The sequence below is a fragment of the Elephantulus edwardii genome, unplaced genomic scaffold, assembly GCF_000299155.1.
Source record: "Elephantulus edwardii isolate Elephantulus edwardi_28Jun2011 unplaced genomic scaffold, EleEdw1.0 scaffold00024, whole genome shotgun sequence".
In the NCBI taxonomy this organism is placed as follows: domain Eukaryota; kingdom Metazoa; phylum Chordata; class Mammalia; order Macroscelidea; family Macroscelididae; genus Elephantulus; species Elephantulus edwardii.
Window position 1 is genome coordinate 3,517,014 of NW_006399774.1, and position 25,833 is coordinate 3,542,846.

The following is a 25,833-nucleotide window of genomic DNA, read 5'->3' on the forward strand; positions in this document are numbered from 1 at the left end:
CTGAAAATTCAGTAGCACATAGGCAAATGGCTACTGGTTAACAGTGGCTAGCTCTACCACGAACAATTCAATCCCAAAGGTATGTGGTTCAAATCCACCAGCTTCTCTGTGGGAGAAAGATGGGCACTCTCCTCCTGAGTGATTACTGCCTGTGAAAACCCTCTGGAGGGTCAGCTATGGGTCAGTTTCTCCGTGATGGCATAAAACAAGAACAAATTATAATGGAAGATCCAGCTTAAAAGAGGGTACCATGGACTGCTAGGAAAACAAACAGATTTGTCCTGGAAAGGGTTAAACCGGGCGGCTCCTTGGAGGCAAGGATTCTGAGGCTCCGTCTAACATACTCTGGACATGTTGTGAGGAGAGACCAGTCCTTAGAGAGGGACATCATGCTTGGGAGGGTGGAAGGATGGCGCAGGAGGGGAAGGCCCTCTATGAGGTGGATTGATTCAGTGACTGGGGTAATCCTGATGGGTGTGTCAGAGACGGTGCGATTGGCACAGGACAGAGCAGCGTTTAGGGCTGTTGTACATAGGGTCGCTATGAGTCACAAGCAACTCGACGGCACATAACAACAGACATTTAAAACTTTCTAGAAATTAGGAAATGTCTGGCTTCGTGTTTTTTGTGATCTCTTGCCATGGAGAATGTCCATTACCTGGCCAAGTTATCCCAGTCCGTCGTAAACTTCTCTAAGAACCCTTCAACCACCCTCATGCGGTCATGGTAATCTCTCGTTCTCTGAAGATCCTCTTCTCTTTGTGAACACAGGTGGTTTGACTGAAGGCACAGATCTGACCACTGGTCATGTAAATGGCCGATCTCCTTGTGTTCAGGAGACTCCTGCTTCTTGGTCAATGCATCCACCTTTTCTATGATCGCAGTCACCGAAGCCTGCTTGGACTCTAATTTCTTAACAAAATCCTAAAAGACAACAACAATAATAAGTAACATGCAAGAAACCCTCCCCTTTCCATATAAGTGCAAAGTAAGACATGCATAGATTATCTCTAAATTTTCTAAGTATTTGGATGATAAAACTGAAGAATGTATCATGCGTCATCAAGGACAAAGATGCATCTAAAAGTCACCATGATTCTTTGTGAACACCTATTTTTAAGCATATAAGACTCAAAGGAGATCTATAATATGGTACTTTTGCTTAATCTGTTACTTTGAAGAGTATGACCATTTTAAAAGCCCTGATACTTGTAAAATAATAATGGAATCTCTAGAGATTCCAATAGAAAAAGTATCTTACTTTTAAGTATACTTTTCATTTTTTAAATTTTTTTAATTTTTAATTTTCATTTTTTAAAAAATTTAATACCTCACACTTTTGAGAAAAATCATCTACTGTTATCTTTGCTATTTGTCTGCATTTGTCACTTTCCAGGAGAAAATATGTAGGACTCACTATCATAGAAAACAATCAGATCTGAAGCTTGCTGAAAATAGAGTGCCTCACTGAGTCAACTGAATGTACTTATGAAGACTGTCATTCTACGTTCATCACAAGCTTGCAGTCCTACACCTCCAGAAAAGTTGTGATGGGAGTCAGACATCAGAGACTTGTTCAGTGGCACAGTCTTCTGCTTTTGTTGGCCAAACTGCAGCTGCTTCTGTCCAGAAACCCACACTATAGAACGAAGGTCCTTGGAATGACAGTTGCCAAGTGGAGCTCCAAGAAAACACTGGAAAGCTTACTCTCAGACGCCTCCCTTCTCTGGCACCACAAGGCAGTTCTTCTGATTCTTTCTTATTCCTTAAACCGGTACAGTATTGACTGGGGGTTGACTGAGACCTGGTGAATATCTGGGATGCACGTCATCTTTTCTACCAGCTTCACCTCTGTTCCCTGTCCTGGACCAAACCCATTCTTACCTTCACCTGAGAAACCATGTTCTGTGCAATATTTCGCTCCAGTTCTGAATGTCTTCTCTTCATATTCTGCAGCTGCTGATCAGCGTCCTGGAGATAAATCCACAGGTCGGACTTCATGTGCTTGATCTCCTCCCAGCCCTGGGTTAAGGTCTGGGCTTGGGCCAGTCTCTGCTCAATCTTAAAAGAAAGTGGGAAAATTCAGAACCATAAACAAACGCATTTATAGTTGATGAAATAGTGATGCCACCCTCACCTGTCCAGATGCCTGGGCATATAAACATGATTCACTGTTATTTCCACATATGTTCATCATGTACACACACATACACACGTCCCCCCACTTCCAACAAATCCACAAAGAATTTACTCATTTCGGGAACAGTAAAATGTCTTTTATAATTTTACCTAAATACTTAAAAAGTCCAAGACTTTTGTCATATGATTTTAATTGTGAAGCTCACCAAAAAGCTTAAAATGTATTATTAGATCAAAGTTATGCTAATAATTATTCCTAAATGCTAAGCACTGTAACAGACTCTATGGCACAGGACAGGGCAGGGTTTCAACCTATTGTGTAACGAGTCGTTCATGAGTTATAGTCATGTTGATGACACCTAACATCAACAACGTGGCAAACACATCTGTCCACTGACACATGGACTAGGCATGGCAGTGACCAGAAAAGGCTTTCAGTGGGTCTCTATGGGGTAAATACTGGTTTTTTTTTCTTTTTCTTTTTATTATTTTGTGTGTGTGTACCGTCAAATCAGATCTGACTGGTACAGGAGGAGATTGCCCCTCCTTCTCCAGCAGGGTATCTGGTGGGTTTGAACCATGTACCTCTGGAATTGCAGTGCAGCTTCTTGCCACTAGGCCACCAGAGCTCCCTGGGTTCTTTTTATCACCAACCGAGTGATTAACAGTTTGGGCATAATCTGGCTAGTACAGCCACAGCTGATACTGTAAGGACCAGGCAGGAGCGGGTAAGCTTTCTATCTCTTATCTTATAAGTTGGACGTGGGTCGAAGGCAACAAACAATAACACAGACAGAAAACCCTTTCCCCACCAGGTCCAGGCACAGCTTCAGAACCTTCTTAAGCAACCAGACTGTAACATTACCATAAATGACCAATAAGTTAGTAAGGTCTTGCTCAATGACAAATGGATTATTAATAGGCATTTTGTCTGTCAATTTTGATTTAAGCCAAGTGTCAAAAACTCCTGCTATATTACATATAATCTACCGGGGGTGGGGGGGTGGGGAATGGCAAATGCAAAGAAGAAAAACAACACATAGAAACATCAGAAACAAGGAAGAGAGAATGATAATTGAGGACAATGAAAGAAGACAGAAGTTTCTACAGTGGAATGCTGCTGAATGATCCTGAATATTTAGCAATTCAGTGTACCGATATAAACTTATGTTCACATTTTCTGAGTCAGCTGACATTCAAATACTTATTGAGTACAACCACTATAGGATCATTAAAGTAAGAATAACCTGAGATATATTCCAAACAGTGGAATAGCTGGGGCATATGAATTTCTATGGTCAGCTTTTTGAGGAACCACCAAATTGCCTTCCAAAGTGGTTGTACCATTGTACAATCCCACCAACAATGTATAAGCGTCCCTATCTCACCACATCCTCTCCAACATTTATTATTTGCTGTTCTGTTAAACTTTGCCACTGTTACTGCAGTGAGATGGTATCTCACTGTGGTTTTGATTTACATCTCCCTTATCTTCAGTGATTTTGAGCATTTCTTCATATGTCTATTGACCATCCGGAGACCTGTACACCAGTGTTCATAACAGCATTATTTGCCATTGCAAGAACATGGAAACAGCCCAAATATCCAACAATAATTAAATGGTACATTCACACAATGGAATGCTATGCAGCATGCAGGAGCAATGATTTTGTACATCACTACCTAATGTGGGAGGGACTGGAGAGCATTATGCTGAGTGAACTAACTCAGTCCCATAAGGACAAATACTGTATAAGACCATTATTGTAGAATGTGTATGAGGATCTAAGGCGGGGGAAACGGGGGGCAGAGGAATGAGGATGTGCTGGGGGGAGGATGGTGGTAAAGGAAACGGGTGGAGGGAGGTGTGGGTAAAGGAAATAGGAAGGAAAGATCTAGTGTGAAAACAATGTAAATGAACTTTGTAAGTAACCCAGTATAAAATATAAATAAATAAAATAAAAATAAAATAAAATGAATAACCCAAGGGAATAATATCTTTCGACCTCACACATCATTTTCATCCCAGACAGCACAGTAAAATAGCAATAGTCAATAAGATTCCCAATCCCCTGTACCATTTGCTCTGTTTGCTGGATGTCTTTCGCTGTGGCTTTCACCGAGGAGTTGGAAAAGTCACACATGGAGCAAAGGAGATCTAAGTAGGTGCGCGCCTGCTCCTGCAAAGCCCGGAAGTGTTTGACCTGCAAAGACCCAAGCATCGGGGTAAGAGAGGCGCAATATGCAGCAGGGTGGAAAAGGCACAGACAATTGAAATATTTTTGTTAGTATTTCAAAAAAACTATTCTGACCCTAGATGGTGAAGAAATTGAGATTGTTGACAGCTTCAATTTGCTTGGCTCTATAATCAACACTCTTGGTACCAGCAGCCAGGAAATTAAAGACAAATTGCATTGGGAAAGTCTGCTGTCAGAGACTTCTCCAAAGTACTGAGGAGCAACAATGTCACACTGGAGACTAAGGTGCATCTGATACAGGCCATGGTCTTTGCCATTGCTTGCTATGCATCAGAGAGTTGGACAGTGACTAGGGATAATAGAAGGAGAATAAATGCCTTTGAGCTGTGGTGCTGGAGAAGAATCTTGAATAGAACATGGACTGCTAGGAGAACAAGCAAGTTTGTCCTCGAGAGGGTGAAACCAGGCTGTTCCTTGGAGGCAAAGATTCTGAAGCTTCGTCTGACATACTTTGGACATGTTGCAAGAAGGGTCTAGACCTTGGAGAGGGATGTCATGCTTGAGAGGGTGGAGGGACAGCACAGGAGGGGAGGACCCTCGAAGAGGTGGTTTAATTTGGTCACTGGGGTAAAGAGGATGGGCATGTTGGAGACAATAAAATTGGTAAGCAATAGAGCAGGTTTTAGGGTTGTTGTACACAGGGTAGGTATGAGTCACAAGCGACTCGATGGCACATAACAACAACAGTCAGAACTTTAACCACTGTGGCAAGGGCCAGATGCACGTGGCTTAGGAATGAACTCAAAGCTCCAGGTAGACGTTCCTATGTTCACCATCTACTTCTCATTGCAACTAAACATCTCAAAAACAGCCCACTGCTCTTGAGTCTGAACCAACTCATAAGTGACCCTTCCTTGAATTTCTAAGGCTATGAATGACATGGGAGATTGCCTAGTCTTTTTTTGCAGAGTCACTGGGGGATTTGAACTTGGCAGAGAGGAACCATCTTTGCATTAGCAGTGCAGCTTCCTAGATACTGAGCCACCAGGTCCCAGAATAGAGGAAGAAACTGCTACAGTCAATCTATAGCCATATGCAACCAGATGGCTGAGGCCTCTTCTCTACACCAAGTTCATAGAGAGCTGTACTTGAACTTGCATGCCCTGGACAGGCATGCCCAGGTGGATCACTAATACAAAGGTGAGGGACACATGCTTCTCTGAAGATGCTCCAAGTCTCTGCAGCCTCCACTGTAGGTTTCACATAGAAAATAACTTACAAAACAAGAGCCTCACTTGAGCTTCATGTCTTATGAGACAGTTCAGTAAATAAATGCACAAACATATGTCTTCCAATATCTGGTAGTGGTAAATGTCAGAAATGTAAAAGGAAAAAGATAAGGGGCTAGATCACGAGGGGAAGCAGCTGCTTCTCAAGTGATGTGGCTCCAGCTGGGGCATTTCTGCAGGAAGCACAGGTTTAACGTAACTGTGGGGAATCTCATACCTGCTTCACGGCTTCGGCCCGGCTCAGCGGGGGCTGAGGGCTCGGCTTTAAGTCGGGCTGGACTGCAGACAGCCAGGCCTGGCACTGCTGCAGGGTGTCCTGTCGGCTCACATGCTTCTTCAGCTCATGCTCCAGACTCTGGTACACCTACGACCAAGCAATCACGGCAGCTTGTCAGAGCTCCTCACATCTCCTAAGAGAACAATGGGTCCCGGACCCAGGCACTGAAGCGGTCCCTTCCCACACACACTCCATGGATTGCCAGAGGTTCTTCTTGGAAGCACTGCAGCCAAAATGCTCCTTAGGGACCAGGACAATGTGACATCATCTTACGTACATCACCCTTGAAAGAAACTAGGTTTGGAGAAGGACATCATGCTTATAAAGCAGAGGAAGACGTGAGATGGGGTGATACACTGGCTATGCTGAGCTTTGTTCTGTGTGCACTAATTATGCTCATTTTCTTATTCTTATTCTTATTCTTCTTCTTATTATTAGTGTGTGTACCATCAAATTGGATCTGACAGGTACAGGAGGAGACTGTCCCTCCTTCTCCAGCAGAGCATCTGGTGGATTCGAACCGCTCACCTCTGGGATTGCAGTGCAGCTTCTTGCCACTAGGCCACCAGACCTTGCCTAATTCTGCTCATTAACATAACAAATCCTCAGTTTCTATATGAATATATGAAAATGCAAAATTAGAGCCCAGGATTCACAGAATTAAATAAGGAAATAATTTTGTGAAAATAACAGAATAAACTTAATTTTGATGTTGGGAAATAGATGACAAATTAAAAGGAACTATTCCTGGTGTGCAAATGAAAACAGAACCACCTGTGAATTTCACTCAGTTCTGCCATCAGTTCATGGGATCAAGGGGTTGGGTACAATTGAACGCTGACAATTCAGAACTTGGTAAATCCTTCGACTGGACACAGCCTTTTATGTTCACATTGACATTGTGAGGTCTCTCCTCCTCTATTTGTCAGGATGCAAACATGTTCGCAAAGATGCAAGCCTCAAGTCTCTTTTGAATGTCTCTGGATTCCAGAGGCTTCTTCAACAAGAAGCCATCTTTCCACAAAGTGGGGTGCTCACCCTCTGAGCTGTACTGCAGATCGCGGAGTAGCTGTCCTTGGTGCCCTGCAGGTGACCATGGACACTCTGCTTCAGTTTCGCTTGCAGGTGGTCTGCACACTGTCCGATCAGACTGTCACCTTTGGCTTTAAGGTTATTCAATCGGTCTTCAAAGCCAGCGATTTCTTCCATCATTGCCTAAGAAAATGAGACAAACTCTTTAACTTGATTTGTGCCACTGTTAGAACCTCTACTTGGAATATTATTGCTTTTAGCTTTTGACTCATGTACTTTTAACTTGTTAGTTAAATTTGTGTCTTCTAGGCTGCAACAGTTCCATGATTCATCTTCAAGGATATGAACATGTGTGGCTAAGCACAACTGATAAATTCCAAAATCAATCTCCACAATAGTCTACGTATTTCCTACTGCCAAAGGGGCCCTTTAGAGTAGTGAGAGAAGATCTTCACCCTGAAACCTACAGCATCCCTTTTCAGCAGGAAGTAGCTAAGAGAGTACACCATCCCCTTTTCCTTATGAATCAGGGTGAAGTCTCTCTCAGGGAGGAGTGATAGGGAATGGCAAAGGACACACTGACAAAGGAGATTAATCAGAACTGGCTTTGACAAGCACTGTGGCAATAGGACAATTAAAACAGAGTTTCAAGGGGGGAAAAAAAAGAGGAACGAACTGGGATGGGGTAGAGAAAATAGTGCAACAATGAATGAATGGAAATCCAATATCTCTGTAAATGTTCATTAAAATTAATAAAATTTAATAAAAATTTTATTAAAAGGAAAGAAAATAAGACAAAGACCAGGCTCTCAGAAGCCCCTCTTTCATTCTAAAACTCATAGCAACCCTCATCATCAAAAAGAGTGTTTAAGATAGACGATTTCACTGTTCAATAACTTTCTAATTTTTATAAGAGTTTTTCAGCCTGTCTCTATTGCAGATCAGGAAGTGAAAAATTAAAAGCAAGCAACTGGGTGTTCTCAGGGCACAGATGGCGCTATCATGGAATGAATGAGTTTAAGGGATTAAATGACATGGAGAATGACGATGTAATCTTCAAGACTGGTGTACACCCAGGATTGATCACAGCTACAGCAATTCCTATTCTATGATGGTATTATCAGAGAAAAGCAAGCCTATATATTTTCTTTGGAAGCAGGAGTGGCATCCACTTCCTAAACAGCATGCTTCCAGAAAACTCTTGAACTTTGATAAATGTCAATTGTTGTAGAGGGCCTTCAGGTCTTTGGTCAGAGGGTCGCTATGAGTCATGCTTAACTCGAAGGCAATCAACAATAGTAGTAACATACATCTTGAGCTCTTTAAATCTCAATTCTGTTATAATTTATAACCAAGATAATATAATTATAATTTAATTACCATTTAATAATCTAAAAGGTAATGGATAATTTTGATATTTATGTATCCTTATGTAACTTATATTTCTGGTGTCCCTGATAGCACAAACATGAGGATCTTGGCTACTAGCCATGAGGTTGGCCTTTCGAACCCACCTAGGGGTAACCTGAAGCACAGGCCTGGAGATCTGCTTCTTAAAGGCCTAAGGAGTTCTACTCTGTGCACGTGTCTTGTGTCAGGAGAACCTAACGATGATCATGTATAACCCTACTGTCCATCTGCCTGCGTGTTGTGCTGTAGCGGCTTGTGTGTTGCAATGATGCTGGAAGATACAACACCGGTATTCTAAGTAGCAGCAGGGCTGCCCATGATGGACAGGTTTCAGTGGAACACATTACTTCTGACACTTAGCTCCTAAAAATTCCACGCATCATTTCAAAACAGTGTCTGATACAAATCCAAGAATGAATCCTCCCTGGATGGAAGGACAGATTCAAAATACACATGGCCGTGATGATTGTGAAAACGGCACAAGACCACACACCGTGGGTTCTGTTGTGAACAAAGTCTACAGGAGCCAAGGCTGGCTCGACAGTAACCAGAAGTCCCTGGTGAGATGAGTGGTACCTTGTGGTGGGCCAGCTGCTGGGTCACTGTCTCCAAGCTGCTTGTCTCCACCAGGTCAGGGGCCACCAGCCGGCCAGACATCTGTAACAGCCACTTTTCCACCTCCTGCAGCTCCCCATTGTAGTCTTCGTGGTCTCGGACTTTGTTCTCAAGGCTGGAGACGTGCTCCTGCGGGAGGAGGGCCCATCAGCGGTGACTTCCAGACAAATACCCTCCCACCACGGCTTTCAATGCAAAAATGTCTGGAATAACCCACAGCACATGCAGAGATACTTACATCAGAAAATGATGAGGAACAGGAAACATTAGAAATCTAAGTCATTCCCTGCCACTTAAAATATTTTTCATTATTATTTTATTATAATTTTTGTGTGTGCCGTCAAATTGGATCTGACTGGTACAGGAGGAGATTGCCCCTCCTTCTCCAGCAGAGCACCTGGTGGACTTGAACCACACACCTCTAGGATTGCAGCGCAGCTTCTTGCCACTAGGCCACCAGAGCTCCTTGTCTGAACATCATTATAAAAATAGAAGGATATACATCATTCCTCCGCTCCTTTTCTGTCTTCCCTCAACCCTGATGTCAGTCTCATTTTACAACAGTGAAGACAGAAAAGGAGGGGAGGAATGATGTATATTGCATTGAAACGGATGAGGGAGAGAACTGTTTAAAAGGGACATATGAATGGGTATTCTTGTCTTTACAGAAGTCCAGAGTGAAGGCCGCAGAGTGGAGTGGACTTGGGGGAAGGGTTGCATACCAATGAAAAGAGTTTTTCTTTTACTTTTCAAGGAGAAGAGTGAATTGGGGGGAGCAGGGTAGGGAGGGAGAAAGTGCAAGAATGAATGACTGGGAATCCAAAGTCTCTGTAAACTTACATTAAAATTAATTTTTTTAAAAAAGAAACACAAAGACTTTTTAAAATAAAAAAAATACAAGGGTAATTAGTAAAACGTGTACGGGGACTCAAGATGGGAAAGGCTGGGAGCAGAGGGGTGAGGATGGGCAAGGGGGAAATCACAGTGTTGCACAATTTGGTGGATGAAGGGAAGGGGGTAAAAGAAATGGAAAACACAGACGGGATCTGAAAAGACAGGGTCATGGACATAGCTCAATGGTGATTAATTTTATGAAACACAATGAATTGGAATGATTGTAAGAAAGACACTAAATGGAAGACTGTATGAAACATAATGTACATGAATTTTGTATACAAGCAAAAAAAAGTTTTAAAAAATGTCCATCTGAGTAAAGGGGGAGAGGGTCCATTAAAAAAATACAAAAGAACTCATTGTCACCAAGTCAGAACAGACTCATAGCTGAGCATACAGGTTTTCAGAGGCTATCAATTCTCCAGGAGGAGGGTGCCTATCTTCTCCATCAGAGCAGCTCCTGGTTTCAAACCAGCTGCCTTTGGGTTGGTAGAGCAACTCTCTGCTGTGGAGGTTACCAGAGGCTCTCTTGCAAGCACTGGTAAAGAGAAAGGAGGTAGGGGCCCATTTTTTGGTAAACAAATGAACAGCTCTGCCCTCAGGGCTGACCGCCTCACCTTTCCTGCCCTGCACAGGTCCTGGTAGTCAGCCTGCAGTCTCTCCAGCTGGTCTTTCAGAGTCTCGTCCTGCACGAGTTCCAGAAGGGCGTCGCCTTTCTCCCGCACCGAGGTGACTGAGGGCTCATGGGAAAGCACCATTTGCTGCAGTGACTTGAATTACACAGAGGAAGAAAAAGACCCAGGTCATCTCGGCACTCAGGTCACAAAAGAACAAACACACACTATACAGGACCATTGCATCAAGAAGATAAAGGAAGGTTTACATACAGAAAGAATTATTCTGATATGATTGTCCAGGAGGAAAGGGGCTGGGGAAGCAGAAAATTAGTTACTAGGCAATAAACGCCAATCAAGACGGATGAAGGACAAGATCATGTGGAATGAATGGATGACAAGAACTCTGTGTATATTGGAACCGATGTTATGGAACAAAGCATGAATAATTGATTGAAAACGAAAACAATATGTAGTATGAACATTCACTCAAATCACAGTTTTAAAAGTTAAAATAAAAAGGTGACTAGATCCACACACCCATGCATCTCCAAGACCTGGCCCATGGCAAATAAACATCTTAGATATTTTATAAGTGAAAAGATCAACGAATGAGTTGCTGGTGTTTGTAGAGTTTAGAATTTCAAAGAAGAGCGGCACCTCAATTGGTCCTTTGACACGGAGAGAGAAGGAAAGAAGGTAATTCCGTAAACTGAACACCCACCACCCACCTATCCTACCAGGCTGTCGCCCTGGGGTGGTTTGCACGCTGCTGTAATGTTGGAAGCCTTGCCAGCTGCTATTTCAGATTCCACCTTTCCCTGGCAGGCAGATTACCACAGAGCTTCCAGACTAAGGTAGACCAGGAACAAAGGCCTGGTGATTGTTTTTGAAAATCTGTCAGTGAAAGCCTGATGGACCATTGGCGAACAGTTTTAGAAGAGGAGTCCAAACACACCAAAGGTGATGAGGATGGTGTCGAACCCGGAATGATACAATTGTTTAAAAACACATATATAGGTACATAGAGACAGAGACACACATGAAATAGAGCTGACTCTTTGGCAACTACCACCACCATCAAACTTCACACACTCATGAGGGCTTCCCTGCATTCCGAAGGAAGGTGCTTCTTCACCTTGATGCATTTGAACTTGACTTCCCTTCCGATTTCCTCAGAGAAAACTGTTTTTAGTCCTCTACTATGGGAGTGAGAGGGAGAGAGATGGGGACCTACCAGGTAGCAATTCTATCCCTTCACATTCCCCCCAAGAGGGCTTCAGCCCTGATTCTTGAGGGAATTTGATGGTTGCGAAGTCAGGCTACTTCCTGCTGACCTTGGACAGAGATCCTCCTCCTAGTTCAGGCCCCACCCAGCAGAGGAAGCATTTTGGTGGGAGCCAGACCCTCACATTTTGGGTTTGAGTATATTAAATTAGTTAAAGCTGGAGATGAAGTTGGGAGACAAATTACAATTGCAACTTTGTGCCAGGCTAACAGGTTCTTTTATTAAAAAAAAATTATTATTTTGTGTGTGTGTGTGTACCGTCAAATAGGACCTGACTGGTACAGGAGGAGATGGCCCCTCCTTCTCCCGCAGAGCATCTGGTGGATTCGAACCACATATCTCTGGGATTGCAGTGCAGCTTCTTGCGATTAGGCCACCAGAGCTCCCCACTAGCAGGTTCTTTAAATATTAAGAGTGCAGTTTAGGGCGGACCAGAGGTGGGGAAGTAAAGGCCTTGGCTCTTTCCTGGCCCCTACAAGCTGTCTGACTTGGCACTAAAGTTTAAACAGGAAGAGACAGACACTTTGTCTCTTAGAAAAAGCTTTGAGGTAAGCCACACTATAATTCTTTTAAAATTTATTTTATTATTTGTGTGTGTGTGTACCATCAAATTAGATCTGACTGATATAGGAAGAGGAGGAGATTGTTCTTCCTTCTCCAACAGAGCATCAGGTGGATATGAACCGCACCCCTCTGGGATTGTAGTGCAGCTTCCAGCCACTAGGCTACCAGAGCTCTCTTCACACTATAATTCTTTTTTTTCCTTTTTTTAAAAAAAAAATCTTTTTAAAATAATTTTTTTTGTGTGTACCTTCAAATCAGATCTGACTGGTACAGGAGGAGATTGCCCTCCTTCTGCAGCAGAGCATCTGGTGGATTTGAACCATGTACCTCTGGGATTACCCAATGCGGACAGAGAGTGGGGTGGAGCTCCCCGATTAAAACAAGCGTGGAAGGAGGAGTGGCATCCACTTCTGTAATAGCTTGCCTCGGGAAACCCTATGAACCTGGAGAGAGGTTGAGAGACATCCAAGAGTCAAGGACTCTCCTTTATGGGTCACTATGAGTCGCCTGCGACTCGAGGGCACTTAATAACAACCACCACCACCACCTCTCAGATTGCAGTGCAGCTTCTTGCCACTAGGCCACCAGAGCTCCCTATAATTCTTATAATTGATATGTTATTCTGAGATCAAATTTAATTCAGAAATTATTCCATAGGTTAGCATAGATGATTGAAAAATTGGAACATACGCAAAGCTGCAAGATGATGTATGAAGTCCCTGGGCAGTGGAAATGGTTAGCACATTCATTGCACACCCAGAGGTCAGAAGTTGGTGCATAGATCCCCAGAAGTGTATCAGAAGACAGGCCTGGCAATCTATCACTAAAGGAGACCAGAAAAACACCAGAAGCACATTTATGCTCTGATACATACGGGTTACCCTGAGTTGGGGTGCATTCTGAGGCAAATGGCTTTTTAGAGCTTGTACACCACCCCTCAAGGAGCCTGGTAGCAAATGCTCACTAACCCAAAGGCCAGTAGTTCTAATCCATGACTGGCTCTGCAGGAGAAAGATAGGTAGTCTCTTCTCATTAAGATTTACAGTCTCGGGGAGCTCTGATGGCCTACTGACAAGAAGCTGCACTGCAATCCCAGAGATATGTGGTTCGAATCCACCAGATGCTCTGCTGGAGAAGAAGGGGTAATCTTCTCCTGTACCAGTGAGATCTCATTTGACGGTACACACACACACACACACACACACAAATAAAACAAAAGAAAATAAAGATTTACAGTCTCAGAGGTGGTTTACGTTCACTGGAGGGTCAGCCAAGAGTTGGAACTGATTGGCGACAACAGATTTGGTTCACTGGCATATCAAGCAGATCTGTCTGGCTATTCTTTTGAAAATTAATTTATAAGGTATTTAGCTACATTTGTTAAAAAGGACTTTGGGCCTTCCAGAAAAAAGGCATTTATTTTTTAGTTCAACTTAAGTTATATCCTATAAACCTCAAAGGGAAAGTAAGTTTCTCTTGGCAGGTAAGTAAATTTAAAGACACAAGACCATGCAGCTAAGCATATTTAATGGGAGGAATTGTGTATCTGGATCACACTGTCAGAGAAGAGCTCCATTCATTGATATCTTTGAATAGGAGCCAAATAAGTGTTGTTGCTGCTCATTGACTGAGAATCGGAACTGACTCATAGCTGATCCTCCAGCAGGTTTTCAGAGGCTGTAAATGACAGGGGAAGAAATTCCTCATGGAGCTGAGGGTGGATTTGAACTACTTGTCTTTGTGTTGGTAGTGCAACTCCTTACCACCAGGCCACCAGGGCGCCTTAATATGACACCAGCATAAAACGATAATACAGAGGGAATGTATCTAGCTAAATAATCTACATTCCTAGGAGACAACATCATTCACCACCAGCAGATTGACCAAGAGTTTTCAGCAGCAGCTGCTGTGGTGACACACACCCAGAATTGTCTCCACTCCCAGGTATCCCCACCCGACACCCACATACGCCCATGAGCAGGTCAGAACACACTACCTTGTACTTGGATAACTGGGCTTTTTTCTCATACAGTTCCATCTTGGCTTCCTCGGGAGCGTGGAGGATCTCCTGGTATTCTGCCAGCCACTGAGCTTGTGCCTTATATTTGTCTGTGAATTCCTTGGCCAAGTGAAGGCCTTTCTCCAGGGCCATGTGCTCTTTCCGGACACTGCTGGTCAGTTCCTTCAGCCGCTCCACGTGATCCTGGATCACTCTCCTCAATGCTTCTGCCTCGCCCTCCTCCAAGAACCTCAGGGCCCTCTCTGCTTTCTCTCTGGCTGACTTCAGCAAACTGTGGCCTTTCTCCATGTCCTTGAGCAAAGTCTGAAGAAGTGAGTGCATATGAAACAAATTAGAGTTACCACTTAGTAAAAGCATACAAATCATATAGTTCGTGCAAACCTTCAACCCTCTCCTCCATTAGCTTCTGTTATTGTTGTATGAGAGCATGTTATTATTTACATGCATTATATGCAAAGAAAATGGTACTCTTAATCCCTTCTTTAATAAAAACCAACTTCAAGGAAGCTCTGGTGGCCTAGTGGCAAGAGGCTGCACAGCAATCCCAGAGGTATATGGTTTGAATCCACCAGATGTTCTGCTGGACAAGGAGGGGCAATCTCCTCCTGTACCAATCAGATCCAAATTGATGATACACACACACACACATACACACACACACACACAAATAAAATGAAAAAATAAATTAGAAAAACTCCAACAACTTCTCAATCTTGTTTGCAAATCTACCTATTGCATCTTTAAGGTTTGATGCTCCTGCCAGATTTATCCTGCCAAAATCAGGAATTAATGTTCCTTTCCTTCTACCTGCTTCTCTAAAGATTATGGCCAAGAAAATGCTATTAAATTGGACTCTGAAACACACAGGCTTCTCATGAATTAGAACTGATTCAGCAGCAAAAGATTTGGCTTTTAAATACAGGTTTTAATCATCCTTGATCACACTATCATTTCCAAATCAGGGCTTTAAAAAGGCAAAAGATGTTTCTCTCATCTTTAGCAGTGTTCCTAAAGATCTAAGCTACACTTCTTGGAGGAGGTGCTAGGACATGAATTTGACAGGTTTTTTAAACTCATAATAGTGAATCTGGTGACATAATACGGAGAGGGTTGAGCTGCAAACCCAGAGTCCTCAAGTCGCTCTGGGGGTTCGAATCTGCCAGGAGCTCTGAGAGACAGAGAGATGATCATCTCCTCCCATGTGACGTACAGCCTCGGAAACTGACTGGAGGGTCAGCGGCGAGCGGATCCCTACCCAATGGAAATGAGTTATGAAAGTTTCTGTTAAAATATCAGACTGATGCGCACTCATGTATAGTGCTGCTTTGTTCACAATAGCAAAGAGGTGGAAACAACCCAAGTGCCCGTCAACAAACGAATGGATAGAGAAGCTGTGGTATAGTCACACAAAGGAATACTATGTTGCATTGAGAAACAAAGAACTCATCAAATATTATACAAAATGGGTTACCCTGAAGGACATTATGCTGAGCAAAATATTTCAGTCATAAAAAGACAAATATGGCATAATGCCACTCTTATAGGACTGGCAGAGGGGTTGAAGGAAAACTAAGAAAAGAGAGGATAAATAATGTACATGACAATGAAACAGACGAAGGAGAGAACTGTATAAAAGGAATATATAATTACGTATTATTGGCAGACAAGAGTCCAGAATAAGAGCTGCATAGCAAAGTGCTCTGGGGTGGCCAGGGGTGGGGGTGGGGGAGAGTACCTGTGTAAAAATGACAGAATTTTTTTTCCCAAAGAAAAAAGCGATGTAGGGCGAGGGAGAGCAAGGAGGAAAATGTGCAACAGTGAGTGAAGCATTGGAAACACAAGTTCTTTATAAACTTTCATTAAAATAGCAATTAAAAAATACACTACTTTGAAATAAAAAAAATAAAACTGTAATTGAATTAAAAGTTTCATGAGCAGTCATATATATGGAAGCCATCCCAGTGAACATGACATCACAAATAAACAAAAATCATCTTTGGCCTTCAAGAACTCAGAAGTTAGTGCATGGTGTTAAAAGAGACAAGAAGAATACCTCCTGTCAGTCTGTGATGAACATGCATGTGAAGGAGAATGGACAGGTGTGGGGACAGGAGACTTTGTAAGGATGTGTAGGAAGGGAACAAACCTACCTCCAGCATCTTCGTTTTCTTCCCCATCACAACTTTGTCTACTTTGTCAATTTTTGTGGCCACGTTTTTGAAGTTTTTATGCGTGGAGCTGTACCAGTCAGTGTAGGCACTGAGGGATGATTCGGATTCCTCCAAACTCTGGATCTCTTCCTCCAGGAATTTTATTTGTTCCTTTGAAGGAAATTAAAAAACAAAACAAAACATAAAAAACAACAACGAGTGAAGTACGAGTGAGAGACCCATGTCTTTGCTGACACACACAGCTCTTTGCCAGGAGGCATGGTGACTGCCGGGGTCACTCACCAGTGCCTGGAGCAGGAGGGCCTGGTATCTGGACATGAGCTGGGTGGCCTGGCAGCCCATTCTGCTGCTCACGTGGCTCTCGTCCAGGATCTCCTGCGCCCGGGCCCCCACCTCCTCCACTTCATCCCTGTGCGCTGCGATTTCTTCATGCCACTTCTGAAAAGGAAGCAGATGCAGGTACAGAGTCACCTGGAGGCATTCTTGAAAAACCAGGCCCAGCCAACCAGCTGATGTCGAGACCTTGGACTGTGGAGAAGTTTTTGTTTTGTGGGGGTTTTTTTGGTTTGTTTTTTGTTTTTGTTTTTTTTTCAGAAGGGTATACCAGGTCTTTCTTCCAAGGCACCTTTGGGTAAATGTAAACTAAGAACATTTGGTTAGCAACTGAATGCATTAACATTTTGCACTACACAGAGACTACATAAGACTAATACATGTGTGTGGGTGTGAGTGTGTGTGTGTGAGAGAGAGAGAAAGAGAGAGAGAGAAAAAGAGAGAGAGAGAGATATTGAGATTACCTAGTTTTAACAGGAAAAAAAAAAGAAATGGGCAATGGGCACTCTGGCGGTGTATGGGCTTGTGCTGGTAACCCAAAGGCTGTCTATCTGGTGGTTCAAATCCACTAATAATTATGAGAGAGAAAGAGAGAGATAAGCAATCTCCATTGATATTTATAACCTTGGATTCACTGGAGGGTCAAGCTACGAGGCAGGTCCAACTCCACAGCAATGACCTTGAATGTGGCAGTCTAGAAAATTTTTATTCTGAGACATAGTTTCAAATTATATAGTATATACTCGACCAAGGAGGATAGAAGGAGAATTGATGCCTTTGAGCTGTGGTGCTGGAGAAGAGTATTGAGAATACCATGGACTGGTCTGCTAGGAAAACAAACAGATTTGTCCTGGAAAGGGTTAAACCGGGTGGCTCCTTGGAGGCAAGGATTCTGAGGCTCCGTCTAACATACTTTGGACATGTCGTGAGGAGAGACCGGTTCTTGGAGAGGGACATCATGCTTGGGAGGGTGGAGGGACGACGGCGCAGGAGAGGAAGGCCCTCTATGAGGTGGATTGATTCAGTGACTGGGATAATTGGGTTGGGAGTGTCAGAGACAGTGTTATTGGCACAGGACAGAGCGCAGTTTAGGGCTGTTGTACATAGTAGGGTCGCTATGAGTCGCAGGCGACTCGACGGCACATAACAACAACAACTCTTTACAGAAAGCTGGACCACAACAACTTGATAGAAGTGGTACGTTTCTGTTTGGGGTGAGAGAGAGAGAGAGAGAAAACACCTCAGTTTGGAAAATACTTAAAATGCAGTGTATCTTTTTAAATCTTCAGTTCTACTGTAGTCAGTGTTAACGGACATGGAGAAAACCACCTCAGTCCATTGACTTCAATAAGTGTATTGGCATGCTTGCAAAATAAAAGAGAAATCTCCCTGACATCCCAGAAAAAAAAATTTCAAAGGCTTAAGCTTTATTTTTTGATTTTGTGACTGTGGCAATGGACTTGAGTATGTCAGAAATTGTGAGGGTGGGACAGGATAGGACAGGACTCAGATGTGTTGAACACAGTCACTACTGTAGACTCTTACTTCACTCGTCAGCACATAACAACAACAACAAAGCTTTATTTAGGTCGTATGCACTGGACTCGCAGAAAGAAAATGATAACAATAGCTGTAAGGTATCATCGAAAGATACTACATTAGAGAAATTTCTTATCAAGATTTAATATCTAAGAATTTAAATGACCAAAATAATAATCCTTACACATCAGTTAGAAGTGCAGAAAGGGGATATGCAAAGAATAGAAAATAGTCCCATTAAACTATACTATATCAAAAACTGTACATAAGGTTTTCAGAGGCCTGCTATTTTGGAAGTGGATGGCCAAGCCTTCTTCCTAGTCTGTCTTAATCTGAATGCTCAGATTTAGAGATATCTGACAGACAAGCATTTTACAGAAAAAGCAGATCAAAGATACTTACTCTAATTGTGGAATTAACCATTAGTTTCAGTGTTGTCCCTGCCCTTGGCACAAGTGTTTTGACCCATTTATTTCCCTCTCCATCATCCACCAGCATCCCTATCCACTCCCACCCACTCCCTTCAACACATATCTTTCCTTGTCCAGCCCTTGATCTGATAGCTCATATCTCTAGCTTTATGGACATCTGTGATACCAAACACTTCATCCTAGAGAGGGTTAAACCAGGCTGCTCCTTGGAGGCAAGGATTCTGAAGCTTTGTCTGATATACTTTGGACATGTTGTAAGGAGAGACAGGTCCTTGGAGAGGGACATCATGCTGGGGAGAGTGGAGGGACAGCACAGGAGAGGAAGACCCTCTATGAGGTGGATTGATTCAGTGACTGGGGTAATCGGGATGGGTGTGTCAGAGGCAATGAGATTGGCACAGGATAGAGCAAGGTTTAGGGCTGTTGTACATAGGGTCGCTATGAGTCACAGGCGACTTGACAGCACATAACAACAACAACAACAGTATCAAAAGCTAATTTAGGGTTCTAGAAAGTACAGGGATGTAGCACTGCTTAAAAACTTCTATTGCTACTTATGCTAAATTTCTAGGTACCAGAGAGATTTCGTGAACTCTAAGCCTTGAACAAAAAGTTCTAAGTATTTTAGTGAAACGGACAATGAGAGGCAGCAATTGTCTTGAGAAAATGTACCTTCATCTGGTGTAACTGCATCTCCTTGGCGGCCCGGGTGGACTGGGACACAGCCTTCACACTCACTTTCTCCTCCATCGCTGTCAGCCACTCATCGACCTGCTCAAACTTCTGCTCCATGAGCCTCAGTTTGCTCACGATGTTATTGAACTGGGTCCGGGTCTCCGACAGCCTCTGCTGGTACGCCTGCCAGTCCTGGCGCAGGGACTCCAGCGCCCGGTCCTCGGTCTGTGGGATGCCAGAGGGGATGACCTCCTCTCGGGTGTGCAGCACAGCATTCAGCAAGGCCTGGCCCTCTGCACAGTGCACCTGGAGCTCCTGCGGGGACAGGTGAGAGTGTCACGCCACATCTCCACTTCTCTCCTGAAAACGTCACCATGCCTTGTCCAGGCCAACAGCTCCAGCCTGGACTGCAAATCAGTAGGAAAGGTTACACGGAAAGTGGACCCAACCCTGAATGTTGCCCCTTAAGTCAGGAGAAAGATCCTGAAGCGTTTCCAACTAAAATTATTCATACACACTACTTCAATACTGTTCTCAATCATTTTAGAAATAATTTTTGAAATTTGATTACTTAAATGTAGACAAAAAAGATTTATGATCAAAAGGTTATTGTGCACAAGGGAGCTCTGGTGGCCTAGTGGGTAAGAGCTGCGCTGCCAAAGCTAAGGCAGGTGGTTTGAATCTACCAACCATTCCTCATGAGATAGATGGGACAGTCTCCATCCATGTGATTTACAGCATCTGAACACCCACTAAAAATCAGCTATGAATCAGTTCCAATTCAATAGGAGTGAGTGAATGAATGAATGAATGAGTGGGTGAATGAGTGAGTGAGTGAGTGAGTGAGTGAATGAATGAGTGAATGAATGAGTGAGTGAATGAATGAGTGAGTGAGTGAATGAGTGAATGAATGAGTGAATGAATGAGTGACTGAATGAGTGAATGAATGAGTGAGTGAATGAGTGACTGAGTGAATGAATGAGTGAGTGAATGAATGAGTGAGTGAGTGAATGAATGAGTGAGTGAGTGAATGAGTGAGTGAATGAATGAGTGAGTGAGTGAATGAATGAGTGAATGAATGAACGAATGAGTGAGTGAATGAATGAATGAATGAGTGAGTGAGCGAGTGAATGAATGAATGAGTGAGTGAATGAGTGCGTGAATGAATGAGTGCGTGAATGAATGAATGAGTGAGTGAGTGAATGAATGAATGAGTGAATGAGTGAATGAATGAATGAATGAATGAATGAATGAGTGAGTGAATGAATGAGTGTGTGAATGAATGAGTGAATGAATGAATGAATGAATGAGTGAATGAATGAATTAATGAATGAGTGAATGAATGAGTCAGTGAATGAGTGAGTGAATGAATGAATGAGTGAGTGAGTGAATGAATGAATGAGTGAGTGGATGAATGAGTGAGTGGATGAATGAGTGAGTGGATGAATGAGTGAGTGAATGAATGAGTGAGTGAATGAATGAATGAGTGAATGAATGAGTCAGTGAATGAGTGAGTGAATGAATGAGTGAGTGAGTAAGTGAGTAAGCACATAAGCAGCATCAGCGTAGTGGGTCCTCATCTCACTAGTCTCCTGCTTTCCTGACTTTGACATTGAATAGATTCAAGGCTACACCAGGGACTGAACAGTGAGGTCTCTTTCTACTAAGGAGGAACTGTTAGTCAAGGCTATTCTTGAGGGAAGATGGTGACCCTGAAGGAAAAGTTGGTCCTGGAGGCCACAGGGCACAGGCTCCAAAAGGTGCTGACACTGGGATGCTTAATTGTCATCACATCTGCCACCAGAGCCTACAAGGCTACAGCACAGCACAGACTCCAACCTTTTACCCCACAGATTAAGGATTAACCAAGGCTCAAGAAGCATCATCAATTTTTCAGAGAAAGAAAGAAAAAAAATCTGTCTCTTAAGTTGCTAGAAAAACTATATTATATATTTGGGTTACAAAAAAAAAAAAAAGGCAGCTCTTGCTTATTCTGATTATCTGGTTATAAAGAATTTAGTCATATCCTACCAAAAATATTAAAAGTATCAACATATTGAATGGGAAAAAAAGCAGTCCATAATAGCAAGTCAAGACACTGAAATTGATAACATTTACGTAGAGAGCTGTGGTGGGCTAGTGGAAAGGAATTATGCTGGCAATACAAAGGTAAGTGGTTCAAATCCACCAGCTGTTGCACAGGGAAAAGACAGGCATCATCCTCCCACATGATTAACTGCTTCTGAAAACCCAATGGAGGGTCAGCTGTGGGTTAGTTTCAACTCAATGGCACACAACAACAAGTATTTTTGAGATATAAAAATAGTCATCTCATACAGTACATAATAGCAGATATATTTTTTTATACATCAGATTCTTCCAAAGACTCAATGAGCATGCATGAGTTAACAGAAGAGCAATATACATGGCAAAATATTAATCAAAATGATCGCAGATGCCAAAGGCTTATTCCAAAATTCTTAGTCCTTCTTAGTTGTAATTTTAATTTGATTATCTCTTCTCCTAATTCAGAGATTAGAAAACCTTTTTCTGTAAAAGACCAGACAGATGACGGCTGTTTTAGGCTTTTGGGGCCCTTAGGCCTTTACTGCAACCAACCACCTCTGCTGACAGAGCACCAGAGCAGCCTAGACAGTGCAGAAAGGAATGGGCATTGCTTGGTTCCAATAAAACTTTATTTGAAAACAAGCACTGGGCGCTAGACAAGAGTATGATAACCTTGGTCTTAGTCTATTTGCCTTTTTACTATAGCCTTTTCATATTTTATAACAACAGTTTTAGGAGTTATAAAAGTCATCCCTCGAGAGAAAAATGCAACAATGAATGAATGGAAATCCAAAATCTCTGTAAACATTCATTAAAATTAATAAGATAAAAACAAAAAAAAATTACTGTATGGAACACAATATGAATGTGTGAAAACACAATGTATACAAACTTTGCAAGCAAACCAATAAAAACAAAAAAGAATTTTTTAAAAAAGTCATCCTTCATAGAATGAACATGGAAGGGGGAAGAACTAGAGGGGTGTGGATGGGTGGGAGGGGTAGGGTGTCAATCACAGGGCTGCATAATTCGATGGGCAGATGAGGTGAAGGAAATGGGAAGGATCTTGTGAAAAACAATGTATTCAAACTTTGTCAATAAATCAGAATAAAATTTTTTAAAAAGTAAAAAAAAGTCATCCTTATATGAGGTGGATTGATTCAGTGACTGGGGTAATCGGGATGGGTGTGTCAGAGACGGTGCTATTGGCACAGGACAGAGCAGGGTTTAGGGCTGTTGTACACAGTGTCGCTATGAGTCGCAAGCAACTCGACGGAACATAACAACAACAAACAAATATTAGGTAAATCCTTGTTTAGCCTATATTGAAGTTAATTATTGTAAATATAAAATATGTTCTGCATGTCTACACAAGCACGTTCTAGAACTCAGATGAAGCCTTTAGTTGGTGTGGATTCATCTGTGAGCACAGGCCGTCTGCTGGCCGGGCTGTGCAGTACCAGGCACACGGTACTGCCTCCTGCAGCTGGAGCCTCGCGATTGCCCACTCTTTTTCCTCAAGCACACACATCTTCTGCTTTTTCATTACATTTGTATTGACTTGTAAAAAGTATATCTAAGGAGCAGAGGTCGATTAGGTCTGGGCCCCCTGGACACTGACTTAAGCTAACCTTCTTTTTCAGGCCAGAACAGGAGAAACATCTGCTGGAGACATGGAACTCTCTGGCCAGGTTCCTGCACAGAAGTCTGGAGTATTCGGTGTTTGCTGCCAAGAATGCCTGAAGGGAAGTGCTGAGAGGGGTTATTTAGAGAAAACAAAGTCCACTCTAGGAAAAGAAATTACATCAGCTAAGCCTGGCACGCCAGGATCCTGCTATTTTAAGACAAATGGATGAAACAGTCAAACAAGATAAGGGAATTGTGACCTTTTTAGCTTTACTATATAGTAACCTTATGAGTAGATTATATATTTTAATAAGATTTCCAAAAATCTTCTCCTATTTCATTTAATTCTCAAAACAAAGTGGTAAGGGGAAAAGTGAACCAGTGAAGATAGGCTCTGTCTTAAAGTTGTGGAATATCCCATCCCAGAGAGAAAGAGGGTCCATATGTTTTGATCTCACTCAACCTTTTATACTCCCTCCACTACACAGAACTCCCTAAGTTCTAACCCAAATAATCAGAAATTGTGTCTGTCAATGACGGCAATGGCATAAAATGGTTTTTTCTACTTCTCCGAATAATTAAGAAGTAATGGTGTCAGTTTGAGGACTAATGTTATTCAGGCCATGGTCTTTCCCATCACTTGTTATGCATCTGAGAGCTGAACAATGAATCCTTTGAGCTGTGATATTGGAGAAGAATACTGAACATCTTATGGACTGCCAGAGGAACAAACAAAGATATTGGAAAAGGTGCAGCCAGAGTGATCTTCAGAGGCAAAGATGATAAAGCTTCACCTCACATACTTCGGGCATGTTGCCAGGAGGGTCTATTCCTTAGAAATAAACAACATGCTTGGAAAGGCAGAGGGTTGGTGAAGGAGAGAAAGACCTTCACCCAGACGGATTGACACAGTGACTGTCACAATGGCCTCTAGTGTATTAGGAAGTGTGAGGACGGCACAGGACAGGACAGGGTTCAGATCTATTGTTCATAGGGTCGCTATGCTTGACTCAATGGCACCTAACAACAACAACTGTCCTTTAGGTCCATCTGACCCAATCCTGAGCCAATCCCATCAGGACTGACACATATGAATTAGTTCCATCTCACAGCCAAGATGCTGCCATCAGTGGGACTCTGAGAAACATCACAACTTAACAGCACCTGCTGCTGTGACCTGCTTCTAGTGTCATCATGACAGGTGGGGAAAAGCCTGATTTTGTCAAGGATTTCATTTTCCTTGACTCCACAATCAATACCCACAGTGGACTAAGCAGTGAAGAAATCCAATGATGTAAGGGAGCGCTGGTGGCCTAATGGCAAGAAGCTGCACTGCAATCCCAGAGGTACACGGTTAGAATCCACCAGATGCTCTGTTGGAGAAGGAGGGACAATCTCCTCCTGTACCAGTCAGATCTGATTTGGTACACACAGAAAAAATAATAAAATAAAATTTAAAAAGAAATCCAATGATGTATTTCATGGGGCAAATCTGCTACTATAAACACCTCCTTAAGTAATAAAGAGCAAGATGTCACTTTACAGGAACACTTGATGCAATCCATAGTATTTTTAATTACTTCACATGCATCTGAGAGCTGATCAATGAGTAAGGAAGATGGACGAATAATTGATGCTGTTGAGTGGAGGTTCTGGTAGACAATTTTGAAGATACCACGCATTGTCCAAAGACTTGGAAGAAGTGCAACCAGGGTGCTCCTTAGAAGCAAGAATGATGCACACCCATGTTCATCGTGGCTTTGTTCACAATAGCAAGGGGTTGGAAACAACCCAAGTGCCCATCAACAAATGAATGGATAGAGAAGCTGTGGTATATTCACACAATGGAATACTACGCGGCATTGAAAAACAAGGAACTCATGCAATATTATTCAAAATAGGTGACCCTGGAGGGCATTATGCTGAGTGAAATATCTCAGTCACAAAAGGACAAATAGTGGATAGTTCCACTGCTATAAAATAGGACTGATCTCGGGGTTGGGGGGAGACTGAGAAAGATGGGTTCAATAATGTATTATATTGAAACAGATGAGGGAGAAAACCGTTTAAAAGGGATATGTTATTAGATATTTTGTCATGACAGGAGTCCAGAGCGAAGGCTGCATAGTGGAGTGGCCCTGTGGGGGGGTGGGGGTGGGGAGGGGAGATTGTAAAGCAATGAAAGAATTTTTCTTTTACTTTTCAAAGAGGAAAGTGTATTGGGGGGACAGGAGGGCAGGGAGAAAAGTGCAACAATGAATGAATGGAAATCCAAAGTCTCTGTAAATTTTCATTGAAATTAATAATATTTTTTTTTAATTTCATTATTTTTTGTGTGTCCCGTCAAATCAGATCTGACTGGTACAGGAGGACATTGTTCCTCCTTCTCGAGCAAAGCATCTGGTGGATTTGAATTGTGCACCTCTGAACTTGCAGTTTAATAATATTATTTTTTTTTTAAAAAAAAGGAAGCAAGAATGGTGGTATCTTTGCTTTTCATACTTTGACCATGTTAACAGGACCTGCTAGTCTCTGGAAACAAAGGGGCCTCGTTCTTGAAAAGGTGGAGAGTCACGGAAGGAGACCCTCCATGAGATGACTGGATGCAGTGTCCGCAACTATGGTCTGTCTTTTTTTTTTTTTTTTAATAA

At 42.6% G+C, this 25,833-nt stretch overlaps 1 protein-coding gene across 1 annotated transcript in view; it reads right to left on the reverse strand.

The window, feature by feature from the left end:
• SYNE1 (spectrin repeat containing, nuclear envelope 1) overlaps positions 1 to 25,833 on the reverse strand; it is a 644,155-nt gene that overhangs the window by 340,234 nt on the left and 278,088 nt on the right. Inside the window, exons 64-74 of the mRNA XM_006882743.1 lie at positions 19,487 to 19,804; positions 16,794 to 16,949; positions 16,491 to 16,661; positions 14,317 to 14,643; positions 10,472 to 10,624; positions 8,922 to 9,089; positions 6,942 to 7,118; positions 5,844 to 5,990; positions 4,218 to 4,343; positions 1,885 to 2,061; positions 659 to 924 (exon numbers count right to left, since the gene is read on the reverse strand). Of these exons, the coding sequence (XP_006882805.1) occupies positions 659 to 924; positions 1,885 to 2,061; positions 4,218 to 4,343; positions 5,844 to 5,990; positions 6,942 to 7,118; positions 8,922 to 9,089; positions 10,472 to 10,624; positions 14,317 to 14,643; positions 16,491 to 16,661; positions 16,794 to 16,949; positions 19,487 to 19,804 (2,186 nt within the window). The remainder of the gene's footprint in view (positions 1 to 658; positions 925 to 1,884; positions 2,062 to 4,217; positions 4,344 to 5,843; positions 5,991 to 6,941; positions 7,119 to 8,921; positions 9,090 to 10,471; positions 10,625 to 14,316; positions 14,644 to 16,490; positions 16,662 to 16,793; positions 16,950 to 19,486; positions 19,805 to 25,833) is intronic.